Genomic DNA, 13,664 nt, shown 5'->3' with positions numbered 1-13,664 from the left:
TACTGGGCTTGATGGAAATCACCATTTCTAAATTAGCAGAAGTAAATATGGTCATTTGAAATTATCTATTAAGATGAAAAGTAATCTATTGTTTGGTTCCTTAGAAACATTTTCTATTTGTCAAAATTTATCTACTTAACAGATCACAACTTGACTGTGACATGACTTTAATACCTCATCGCCACCAGAATCCATAAGACAGAGCTACATATTATTTTTGTCAGCCCATGTAGAGCAGCTGTCAGTAGGAAATGGAAGTGAGTGTCTACAGGGACATAAGGAAGCCACAGAGAAAAGAATGCTAAGGAATATTTGTTACCATGGCCACCATTTCCTGGTTCCGATGACATTTAATACAGTTGCAGAAAAAGACTAAAGAGACATTATAGTGTGGATAAAGGGCTTGAAAATTGGAAAACTGGATTAGAAGCACGATTGCATGGATTGTTTTGATTCGTGAATGAATGAATGGCAGCTTAGAATATGCCAAGGACTAATGTGTCAAGGCCCCTCATTTCTGCCAGGAGAGTGTTGGTAGGGCCTGTTTAAGGAGCAGAAACCATTAACAATTATTGTTGCCATGGTGATCAGCAACGATATGGGGCTAAAGTTACTACAGTGATCACTCTACTGGGAAGGAAGTGCTCATGGGAGATGTTAGCACTCACTCATGTTGTGCATTTTAACACAGAGCCAGCTTTCAGATGTGAAATGAATTCTAGAGAACCCGCCCAGGTTGGTTGTATGTCAGGCACATGCCTAACCCTAGCCCCCCATGTTGTAGCTGATTTTTCTCTGCTTTTTGAAACCTCACTAGGTGTGTCTCACTCTTGTCTTTAGTTTTCTTTACACAAGGATTGAGGAAACTCGCTTACAGAAACCATCTGATTCAAAAGCATGATTCTCCTCTCCAAATTTCTTCACACTGCGAAGAATCACTGAGTCAGACATGGTGTCTGCAATCTTCACTCAACAACCCTATAAAATAAAACAGTTGCTGCAATTATTATACATTTTCTCTTTAACAAAAGTAGCCAAATAAACAAGGGACTTGGCTCAAGAAACAAGTTTCTATAATCTGCTTCAAACAAACAAACAACCCCCACCCAGATCTTATAATTTAATAACATAACAATGAAAGAGACTAAATATTAGGAAAGAAACTGAGAATGGATTAGAGTCATGTGTTCATTAATTGTTATGCAAATGACTTTTGCCAACTATTCAAAAGGTAGCCCAGTTGAAATGGTTGACTTGTTTTCAGCTTTTGGCTCAGAGGAGGCTACAGTACAGCTTTCTTTAGTCTTCCAAATTCAGGTTCATCAGATACCAGCAGCCTACACTGTGCCACCCAACTTTGTCCCTAAGGATATGAAAATTGTGCATGTGAGGTTCACCATTGGCAGGGGCCACTGCTACATCTGCCTTGGTCATCAAGATTGGTTCCTTTGGTCTGCCTCAAAAAAAAAAAAATGTTGGTCATGGTATTACCAAAGCAACCAGTAACTGGACACTGACATGTCATTCGCATGACACTGACAATCTAGAACAGACAGACCCAGATTTAGGTGGTGCCCTCTGCCTCTTCATGACAACCCAAACCCTCTCAGAGCCACCAAGAGACAGAAAAAAGCAAGAGAGCATTAAGCACAATAGAAATGTTACTTTTAATGAGATTATCAACATTGCCTAGCATATGTGACAGTGGTCTTTAGCCAGAGAGCTTTCTGGAAATATTAAGAACCTGGGTACTACGTAGTCTGTGGGTTGAACTATGAATGGCTGACATCCTCATGATGTCATAGATGACATCAACAGTGGTGCAGTGGGGTGTCCAGCTAGCTAAGAAGCAACAAGATGAAATATTTCAATAAAAGACCATCTAGTTAAAAGAAAGAAGATGGTTTTCTTTAGTTGGTGAGTAGACAATGATTGTTTATAAATTTATGTGTTCTTTCTGTTTATATGTGTTTTACCTATTTTTAACAAATCATCATTATAGTACTAAAAGAACAAAACAGTTGATGGTATTCTTTAGTATAGTTGGTACAATAATAACACCCAAGACCTTTCAGGTAGTGTCAGTGGCCTTTCGTAAGTAGAGCCCCAGGGGAAGGTGAGTCTAGAGGAAGCAGAGAAGGCCCTGAATAAAACGAGAAGTTAGCATTAATTTTAATCACAGCTCTCTTTATGAGTTTTCTCTACTTTGAATACATATCAACCATGAGTGGTGTTTTTAAAAATTCAAGCAGACTCAAGACAATAAAAATAATCAAAATAAAATGAAGCTTAAGTGGAAGAGAAGAGAGCACCCCAGTTGGTATTTTCACTATAGGTTCTAGATACAGATGGGGGACTTGAGAGTTTAGCTCCTGAAAAAACCAGATTAAAGAGCTTCTTTCTAGGTGGAGCCATTGACTATTCTAGACCACTGGCACTGCTGGAAGGCTCCTGAACTCTTAGTGCCAATCGTTGCCCAAGGACTTATAGCTCACGATGAAATGCAGATCTATGAAGGTTATATAAGGAGACAGTGATATATGTTACATATACATATACACATGCTGTGTGTATATATATGATTACATCTGCATACTATGCATATAAAAGAGTTGAAGATGGACTAGTAAAAATCTCTCAGCTTTACCTAAGTGGGATCACAGAGGACGGAAATGACAGATACAGTAATTAGATCATTGCTAGCAATTTTCTAAAAGCAGTGATATAATTAACACTAGATTCTATGTTATGTCATGCATGCCTTGAAGGCCTGGTCCCTGTGCAAAGGAGTGATGCGCAGTTATGGGGCTTTGAGGAAATGATTAGATAGTGAGGATTCTGTCCTCATAAAAGGAGTAATCCATTTCCTGACCCAGAATTGGAATATTAGATTGGTAGATGGTGGAACTGTAGAAGGTGAGTCACTGAGAACATGTCCTGGCTCCTTCATGTCTCTCTCTTTGTTTCTTAGTCATGACAGGGTGAGAAGTCTCATCCTTCACTCACACCCACCACCATGTTATTCAGCCTTGCCTAGGGCCTCAAGAAGTAGAGTTAGCCAAAACCATTAGACAAAATTAACCTTTACTCTTGCTTGTGGAAGGTGTTTTGTTACAGCAACAACAGCTGTTAGCCATTCCAAGGGTTGATCAGCATAAACAAAAATCAGTCAATAGACAATTTATATGGAAAGCATAGAGCATCAAGAATAACTACAACCTGTCTCAAATCTATGAAATAAGCGATAATAACTGACAGATATATTTTTATCAGTAACTAATACTGGAAAACAGCAGATAAACATCTTCAAAGTGCTGAGGAAAAATAACTTTTAACCTGGGTCAAAAAAGTCAGTTTGTCAGTATCCTGACATTGAGAATGAAGGGAGGATTCATTCACAAACTAATACAGAGTGGACTTCAGAAGAAAAGAGTAACTAGAAAGGATTATGAAAAAGAACCAAGCATAAACATAAGAACTAACAAAATACCTCAGTATAGGCCATTAAGTCTCAATATGGAGTTTAACTTACTTATTTCAAAGAGACAAAAATTAAAACTATGTGCGGTCATTTGAATAGAATAGCCCCCCATAGATGGCTTCTCCAGCATCAAGTCTGTATGGTCACTGCCATGCTTCCCACCATGATGATAATGGACTAAACCTCTGTAAGCCAGCCCCAATGAAATGGTAACCTTTATATAAGAGTTGCCTTGGTCATGGTGTGTCTTCACAGCAATGGAAATCCTAAAGCAATAAGGTACAGTGTTCAGTGTGTAGATGAAGTGTGTTGAACTCACTCTCATAAGTATCTATGCCTAAATGTTCTACTAGTTATGGAATGTATATTTGAACATCTGATTCAAACTGCCAAGGATAAACCTACAAATCATACTCAATGAAGACAGTGGCAACCCCCACCCCCACATATTACCTGTTTCCATTTGTGTATATGAAATGTCCAGTATGGACAACCAATAGAGACAGTAAGTGATGGTCTAAGCCTGGAGCAGTTGTAGAAGGGAGTTCAAGAAAGAATAGCTGGTAACGAAGACAGGTTCTACTAAGGATGAGGAAAATATTCAAATTCTGAATTACAGGGAAGGTTGCATAATCTATAGATACACTAAAATCTTCTGTGTTATATGCTTCATTCAGATGAACTCTATGCTACGTACATTACACCTCCAACCAGCTATAAACATGCAGGCAGAACATTCAAGGGGAGAAAATTCCACAGTAGGGAAACAGAGAGTGATAAATGCTGACAGTCAGCTAGCTTTCTCCTCTTTATGTGGTCTGAGACTCAAGGCCATCAAGTGGAGCCACCCTCATTTAGAATGGGTCTTCCCATTTCAACTAACCTAATCAAAGAACTCTTCACAGGCATGGACAGAGAATGCTGAATCTAGGTGATTCCTTCCTCACAGAGATATGCTTATCTCATGGGTGATTCTACATCCTGTCAAGTTGATAATAAACTATCATAATTAGGAGTTTTGGTAAGTTCTTATTTAACAACAATGTATAAAATCTGAATTTAGGTTAAAAAATATATTTAAGTTACATTTGACATATTTATAAAAATTTGCTAATTCATAATACATATAGTTAAATCAAGCTGAAGTGAGCTAACAGCCTCCTCTGTACTACCTGGTTTTCATCCATACTTGAAGGTGCTGGTATAAGTTTCTGGAGGAGAAGAGTTACCAACAGTCTTACATAGCTGTGGATCCCGCCAGCTACAGTAATGATCTGTGAGACAAGATGTATTCCTTAGTGTGACACTGACATGATGATTATGTGGACCACCAACTTCTCTCTGGTTGAATGTGAGGCCCACTTCTCAGGAGAGAGCACATGAATGGGTCTGTAGACCTAGCCAAGAGCCCGTGGCTGAGGAGGTCCTGGGCCATAGCAGAAAACTTAGACTCTAAGTTTACTAAATTGTCCTGTTGTCAAACTGTTTTTCTCAATACTCGATTATACCCATAGATAAGTGCTATGCCCAGTCTTCATCAGAGAAACTTCTGGGCAGTGTTTAACGCAGAAGCCTACATCTGGCCAAAAGTCCAAGAATGTTTGGAGAACTGAGTGTTTGGTCCTAAATTGGAAAGCCCAGGAAACATCATAGAAGAGTGAGCAGAAAGAATGTAAGAATCAGAGGATGGGAAATGGGCAGAAAAAAAAAAAAAAAAAAAACAGATGTCTTCTGGGTATGACACAGCCACGCCACTCAAGATTATCTGCAACAGACCCGCTCAAGGCTGCATGTCTTCATATCTCGTCAAGGTTAAGGGAGGGAGCCACGAGGCCTCATTCCTCCCTGAGACACTATAAGCAATTAACAGTTGAGTGATGGGGAATTATTTTCTTCAGTCATGTAGCCATGAATGAATTGTTCTAGCCCAGGAAGCAGCCTCCCCATCTCTGCTCTGGCAAGCAACTCTATTCACATGGGAAGAGGCCACATAGAAAAGGAAGATATGAAAAAGTAGGAAAATTGAGGAGAGGCAGGGAGGTGAGAGAGGGAAATCGATAGAATTAAAGATCACAGAAATTCATTATATAAATGTAGACAATTATCAAACAATTAAAAAGACAATCGAAAAATTAATTCAGATATTAATAAGAAAACCTAATTTCTCTATACAAGCGTATTTTAATTTTTATTTAAAAATTTCCACATAATATACATATTGATCATAATCTTCCCTTCTCCTGATAATTATATTTGTATATATACTTTTTTAGCAGATAGGCTGATATAAATGCAACCAAGTAAGAAATAAAAGATTAAACACTGGTAAAATAGACACATTTCTATTCAGTAAAATTGTGTGTTACAACTTTAAAACACATGCATGCTAAAGACGAGCTCACAAAGAAAATTAAGAAATTGAAGCTTGATAATAAAGTCGGGGATCTAGAAAAACCTAAACAGACATCAAAGATTTAGTTGTAAGCATAAATGTAGTTAATTTTTCAAAAGATTAAAGAATGAATGCCATTCTTCTTAAGATGCTTTCAGAAAAGATTACAGAGCTGAGAGTGGCATCCCATGCTTACCACGTGGAGGTCCTGTACTCAAGCCTCAGCATAACAAAGGGGCAAAAGGAGTTCAAAATTAATAAAAGGTTTTTTTTAAATTCAAATAAAAAATAGAGGACAAAGCAACTGAAAAGTTTTTCTTTTCAGATAACCAAAGACCAGACAGAACTCCACAAAGCATCTCAGGAGAATATATGCAAACCACAAATAAACAATAGAAAACACATAGGCAGGAGACCAGACCAAAAAAAATTTAAGTCATAATCAAATATTATAAATGACTTTTTGATAACAAGTTTGAAAACCAGGATAAAACTGATTTTTCTAGAAAACATGTGAATCACCACATTCTGTACAGAAGAAAATAAAAAATGTAAGATTAATAATCATTAACCATTTTTAATAATTATTTTAACAATTAACAAATTGAATATTCAATATTTTTTTTAAAATCCCTCCAATCCTTACCCACTTCCCCCACCTCCAAAAATAGGCTTAGAAAGAACAAAGCCATCAAAAGCATGGATGGCTTCACAAGTGCACGTCCTTCCTGCTCCTTTCTGCTTGGGGCCATTCTAACCCGTCTGCTCTGCTCTGCTCTCCTTTAGTACATTTGCTGCCAGAGTGAACAGTATCAGTTGCTTTGTTAACTAGGAAGCTAGGATAGCTAGTCAACTTGTTAACTAGTAAGTTAGGATAGCTAGTCAACTCATTTCACAAGGCAACTTTGATCTTGACATCGAAGAGAGAATGTTATAAAGAGGAAAACATAGACAAGAAAATTGACTTTAAAGCGCTAAGATAGACAGTAAACATAATTCAGTAGCCTACAAAATAAATGAGGCAAGGCTGGTTTGGAGCATAGCATGGTTATTTAGGAAGACAAATGATCATTTGAATAGATTCAGAAAATGTACTTGATATAATTAACATCTGTTCCTGATTTTAGAAGACCAATAAAGTTGGAAAAAAAACCCCAGAAAACAAAAACAAAATGAAGTTTTGCAAATGTAACAACAAAAAAAATTGAGGTCATGGTCAGGAAGAAGTACTAAGACAAGTGCCCCCAATACAAGCCTAGACTAAGCTCCAATAGCACAAGGAGAGAATAGAGGGAGAGTTCTCTTTGGTACAGCTAATAAAAATATACTCTGATTGAATAGCTTTGGAGAGCAAATTAGAAATAACGAGAAAGACTAAATACGCTAATGGTGGGTTGGAGAATATCCTATTCTGTTATTTTCCCTAATAGTTAAAAAAAAAAAAACTGAAATGGCATTTAGTATCTACCACAGGTGTTTGTTTTTTCCATTAATTAATTTATTTATTCACTACATTCCCATCTTGATCCCCTCCCTCTGTTCCTCCCAGCCACTCCCTCCCACTCTCCTTCACTCATTCCCCACCCCCTCCTGGGTACCAACCCACCCTGGCACATCAAGTCTCATCAGGACTAAGTTCATCCTCTCCCACTGAGGCCAGACAAGGCAGCCCAGCTAGGGGAACGGGGTCCTCAGACAGGCAATAGAGTCCCAAGCCAGAGACTGCCCCCCTCCAATTGTTAGGGGACTCACTTGAAGACCAAGCTGCATGTCTGCTACATATGTATATGTAGAAGGCCTAGGTCCAGCACCTGTGCCCTCTTTGGTCTGTGGTTCAGTGTCTGTGAGCCTCCATGGGTCCAGGTTCATTGACCTGCATGTCTTCTTATGGTGCCCTTGCTCCCTCAATCCTTCCCCCACATTTCCACAAGACTCCCTGAGCTTGGTCTTTACAAAAATTGCTTGTTCCCTCAGCAATACTCTTTACAAATGCCTTGACTTTAAATCCTTCAAGAGGAACTGGAGAGAAGGCCCAGCAACTAAAGCCCTTCACATCCATCAAGCCTGACTATCCTAGAGTGATCCCCAGAACCTGATGGGACAAGAAGGGAACCTGAACACACACTCTCAGAGGCTGGAGGCAAGGGTAAAAACAAATAAAAAGTCACGAAATTCTTGTCTCAATGGGTGTGGGGAGTTGGCTGCATGCCTTTAATCCCATCACTTGGAAGGCCAAGGCAGGTGGAGCTCTGTGAGTTCAAGGCTAGCCTGGTCCTGAGAATGAGTTCCAGGCTACACAGAGAAACCCCTGCCTGGAAAAACAAAACAAAACAAACAAACACCAACAAAAACAAAAATAGAATAGATCTTTATCTCCTGAGATGGAAACTACCTCTTCCCACATTTTCCAGATACTGGCTCTAAGGCATGAAGAGATTCAGCTACAGGCTCAAAAGCATAGGTTAGCAAGTGATGGAGCCTAGAATCAAACTCACATCATATGAGATCCATGCAGAGACCAGTAGTAGCATGTTTACTGCAGCATGTATTTGAAAGCAAAAGCTTGAAGAATATATAAATGAATAAGAAAATGAGTCCTCGGTGTATAGAACTTTTGTTATTCAGACTAAATGAAGTAAGTAGGAGAATTCAGGGGAAGTATGGATTGGAGAGATGTATAAGTCTCCCTCCCCCTTCTATCTCTTTCTTCCTACCCTCTCTTATCTCCTTTCCATCCCTATCAACCCCTACTTTCCCTCTCCCAGATTCATGACTTCATGTTGCATTGTGTGACCTATTCAGTTTAACCAGGGTCTTGTGTGTGACCATTGTACCGGAACTATCAATGTGATAGTTCCTGGCGGGGCTCACAGTAGACACTGGAGGTAATGATTCCCCGGCTCTCCGAAGCACCAGTAGCAACTAGTGAAGTAGTGAGGGGTGGGCTCCCTTGAGTTATTTTCTACCTCAGTCATTCATTTAAGACGATTCATCCCACTGCCGGTCACGTCTTCAGGAGAATTTAGGGGCCAACAGTACAGTGCCTTCCCTCAGATTCCGGATTTTCGCAGACCCCACTGTTACTTGCTGCTCCACTATATTAATTTTAGATGGAGGGCACAATGAGAGTTCACACAATCTGTCTCTGGCCTGGAACTTACTATATAAACCCAGGCTGATCTTTAACTTGCCTCACTGAGTGCTGGGATTATAGGTGTTTACCACCAAGCCATCATGTTTTAAAAACATATCTCTGCCTCCCAGTTAATCCATCTTTGCTTCAGTGTGCTGATACTGGGAAAGCCCACAAGGGAAGAGAACACAGGTTGCTTTTTGCCCTTTACGCTGTCCACACCAATCCCCTCCCTCCCTCCCTCCCTCCCTCCCTCCCTTCCTCCCTCTGCCTTTCAGGGTCCTTTGCAGTCAACACACTAACCTGGATCCCTTCTCTCATTCCAGCCACTCAGCAATCCCACACATGAGGTTTCCTACAGCTTGTGTCTTTCTGGACAGCCTTATAATTCATTTCTGTCATCTTTCATTTATTATGAAAATGAAACCTCCTCAAAGATAAAGCTTTATTGGAAGCCCAGATTTCTACACCCGTAACATCATCAATATCCTTCAGCAAAGACCACCATGAACGTAACCATAAGTCAACAAGTGGAGTCACAGAGGAGGACACATTGGTGACCATGAAGTGTCTCAGTAGGAGAATGTTAGAAAGGTCCTGTTATGGGATTGGGGCTTCCATTAGGGAAGCTGGGGAAGGGCCTAAAGAAGTGAGAGTTCGCTCTAGATGCTCTGCACTTTGCAGCAAAATTGTTAACTATTCTGTGGTTTTTTCGTTTTACTATGTATGCTTTCAGAGTAGGTCTGAGGTTAGCACTGTGAGATTGCTTATGTCTATGTCTAATAGGAGAACAACATTGTAACTAAAGTGGTAGGCCAGCTACTGACGTCAGAAGATGATTTCTATTCCTTTCTCATCATTGGTCGGAATGATGTAGTGCTATGATCCTCTTCTTGACATATTTCACAGGACACATGTCTCTGGGGCCAAAGGCATTAATCAGTATTTCTGTGAGGATTGGAGGGTTCTGTCATGATCTCTGAGGCACTCAACCGGGGCAGGAATGACATTTGAAAGCCATTGTGCTGAAAATTTTAATGACTTTAAGTCACAAAGACACTGAAGAATTTTTAGCATTAAATGTGGTGAAAAGCCGGGCGTGGTGGCGCATGCCTTTAATCCCAGCACTCAGGAGGCAGAGGCAGGCGGATTTCTGAGTTCGAGGCCAGCCTGGTCCACAGAGTGAGTTCCAGGACAGCCAGGGCTACACAGAGAAACCCTGTTTCGAAAAACCAAAAAGAAAAAAAAAATGTGGTGAAAGTACACTGAAAACAGAAAATTAGTAGAAAATAAATAAGGTCTTGTTTGTGAATTTCCCCAGAAAAAAATTCTAAAATTCTAAAAACAAATACAAAAAGAAGGAAAGGAAGGGAAGGGAAGGGAAGGGAAGGGAAGGGAAGGGAAGGGAAGGGAAGGAGAAAGAAAAAGAAAGAAAGAGAGAGAAAGAATAAAATAAAATATGTCTTAGGACTGGATATTCGATGCCTTGCCTCATATAATTACAGTGTAGAATGCAACCAATCTGTATTAGACCACATCTTCACCCATCGGCTGACTCAGGAACAGTCCTGGGAAAGGCTTGTAGTAGTCCTGTTAGTCTCAAATCCTAGCAATGTGGTAGGAATCCGATTCTCAATGACAAACAGGTTTGGCAGGTGCTTGAGACTATCAGAAGTTTTTTTTGTTTGGTTTGTTAGTTGTTTTGTTTTGTTTTGTTTTGTTATCAACTGAAGCAGTCACAATGTTGCTGAGTCCTACTTTTTCAGCTCATATCTTATAATGTCCAATTAGCACCTAAACTATTTTAATCCATTGCCAAAAACTATAATCAGAACTTCTTAATAATTTATAGTAATAAAAATTTTAAATTAATACCACAGAACTCAGAGCTGAAAACAAAATTTAATGTTATTCGCTTTTCCTCTGAAATTTCATGTAATGAATTGTTTTTATCTCTCCCAAATCTCTGAGGAAAGGACTGAGAATTTTCAAACCTTTCAGAAAAATCAATTTTCTGTAACATCGAAGAATCTAGCAGTTTAAAGCAGGAAATTAAGATTTCTACATAATGGTTATCTGACTTGGCTGTGTAAGTAGGAACACCTCAAGTAGGTCTTATTTGACCACAAAACCCCCAGTGTCCCTCACTGTTCCATGACATGTGATATTTAACCTGCCTACTATATATATATGTGCTTCTGTTCAACTAGGGTGAAGTTTCCTTTTGATAAAAAATGGAATCTTATCAACTCAGAGCCAAACACTGGAGGTCAGTCCCATGACCATAACTGGTAGCCTCAGCATTGATTTTTCTATCTTAGAACATTAGCATCAGCTCCTGGAAGAGCACAGTCGAGCAGAAGGGTGGAGCCCAGCGTCTGCATGGATTGTCTGTGAGAACCTAAGGGATGAGAGCATCCAGCGATGGGGATGAATGAGGGGCCTCCCAGATACTCCAGATGAAAGGGGACAGACACAGGCCTCTGTGAGCCACGCAGGTACGGGACAAAAAGTCAAGGTCCTCCAGTTTCTTGTGTGCACCTCATGGTGGCCAAGGTGCTTTGTGACTTGGTGGAAATACCAGGCTAGAGCAGCACATGAATGGGCTGGACTTCTCTAGGGGCCTGGTCCACACTAACAGCTGAGTCTGGTATTGCAAATAAGAAGGAAGGGAGGGAGGGAGGAAGGGAGGAAGGAAGGGAGGGAGGGAGGAAGGAAGGAAGGAATGGATTCTCAGAAGCTAGTCTTAGAATGAAGAATCCTACAATCCTACTGCAGTAAGAGCAATGACCCCACTGCTCCCTCCCCCTCCCTCTCTGAATCATGATTTTATTGAAATATAGTTATTACACTCATCATTTTCTTGTATTTGGCTGCGTCATCGGATATCTCTGACACAAAGTGAATGTTCCTGCTGCATCCACTCTCCGGCTCTTTAGGGAAGACCCTTCTGCACTGGGTGTCCTCTTCCCATTCCAGCCACACAAAGTCAGTTCAGAACAGTGGGGGAGTTCTCAAGGAGGTTACCTCCCAACTAAAATATCTAGTGTGCCAAACCTTGTAACCTGATTTACCCTAGTGGAGCTTCTGGAGGGGACAGAAGACAGGTGACAGAATTCATGGAAAACCACAGACCTTGGCTGAGGGAGAAGCATGGGCACTAGCCTGGGAAGGCTCTGGAATGCGCATATTCACCTTGGATTTGGGAGAAAAACCCAAAGTAGACAAGGGAAGGTGGAGAGGAGGAAAGAACACATAGAAGGCCCAGACCCCAGAGACAGAATAGGAGCAAAGGATGACTCCCCACTAGGTCTAGGGAGTACAAGGCCATCTCTGGAGCAGCTGTCGATCCCTTGGTTCCTTGTAATCTTTAACCCTGGGGACTGGGGCTTTGTCCTGAGAACAACAGAAGCTAGTGAGGGGTTGCAGATAAGAAAAAAAAAAAAAACTAACACTTTAACATCTCCGATAAGTCTTGGGATTTTGTGATTATTAGTTCAAATCATGCTTTTATAATGCCAAGTTTAAAAGACATCTCTCTGGTTTTTTTTTTTTATTTTGGGTGATCTCTTTTTCAATCCGTTCACCCATTTTTGCCCCACACACACATTTTTGAGACAACTGAAGTACAAAATAGCACTGCTGTAAGACCGTTACCAGGCCTCCCTCACTGTATATAATACTAAGAAGTCAGCCATTTGTCTTCACACGTCTACCCAAGCACTGTAGCTTTACTGGATGACAAGGTTGGGCTTTTAGTAAATCTGAACCACAACCCTCCCCCATAAACTGAGATTACCAAATAAAACAGACTCGGAAAGCAAAGACTTAAAAACGCCATAGGCAAATGAGAGTCACTTACCTACAGATGTGAATTTGAGGGAGCCAGGAGAAGGGAGAGACGCCACTGTGGAAAGTCAGGGTTGTACACCCCTTTCCAAGTTCAGTTTTCATGGTAATAAAACTTTGAACAGAAATCAGGCTTTTTTAAGAACACTATCTATTTGCTTATAGGTCAATGGCCTAAAGTCCAGATCTAGCACAGTTCAGTGACATGAGAGGAAAGGTCGAGCATACTCAAAGCAGGAACCCAAACCCAGAGTGCACGGGGACTTTCTGAGGGTATCAACAAGCTTTAGAAAATGCCCAGTTGCCCGAGAATGGGGCCTCATGGTAGAGAGCCTGGCGAGAGGCCTGACTCTTCTTTTTTAAGCCCTAGGTTTTAAAAAGTAACTTTAAAAAATCTAACAGGACCAAACTACTTCTTATCTTCTCTGCTCTATTTGAAGTGACCCTTGTGACGTCCTAGGTTGCAGGCCCTCAGTGGTCTGGACCCAGCCCCAACGTTTCATGGAGAATTGATAACATGCAATTGCCTTCTGTTCAGAACTCAGTGCACACAGATGACCCTTGAACTCTGCTCTGAGCAGTCAATAGCCTCAAGCTCTGCCCACTAGCTGCAGCGCTGTATAACTAGAAATGCATTACTTTAAAAACACATTCCCATTAACAAAAACTCAAAGCAAATAAGCTTAGAACTGGCTGTGACTTTTCGTATGCCTTCTTACTATTAATCTCCACATATTTCTTTTAAAAAAAGTTTTATCATTTTTCTTCTTCATTAATTTCAATTGCATTGTATTATAAAAAGTAATATG

The 13,664-nt window shown here is 40.3% G+C and overlaps 1 protein-coding gene and 1 pseudogene across 1 annotated transcript in view; one reads left to right on the top strand and one right to left on the bottom strand.

Moving 5' to 3' along the window:
• The window catches only part of Abcb11 (ATP binding cassette subfamily B member 11), a 119,306-nt gene extending 106,329 nt beyond the window's left edge, over positions 1 to 12,977 (bottom strand). Inside the window, exons 1-2 of the mRNA XM_021182286.3 lie at positions 12,869 to 12,977; positions 876 to 978 (exon numbers count right to left, since the gene is read on the bottom strand). Coding sequence (XP_021037945.1) covers positions 876 to 951 — 76 coding nt within the window. The 5' untranslated portion in view covers positions 952 to 978; positions 12,869 to 12,977. The remainder of the gene's footprint in view (positions 1 to 875; positions 979 to 12,868) is intronic.
• Positions 1,207 to 1,846, top strand: LOC110306138 (large ribosomal subunit protein uL11 pseudogene; annotated as a pseudogene).
• Positions 12,978 to 13,664: the final 687 nt, after the last annotated feature.

Source organism: Mus caroli, unplaced genomic scaffold (genome assembly GCF_978045245.1).
Source record: "Mus caroli unplaced genomic scaffold, Mus_caroli_1 scaffold_2, whole genome shotgun sequence".
NCBI lineage: Eukaryota > Metazoa > Chordata > Mammalia > Rodentia > Muridae > Mus > Mus caroli.
The sequence above is the reverse complement of the archived record's forward strand: the minus strand, read 5'-3'. Positions and strand labels throughout refer to the sequence as shown.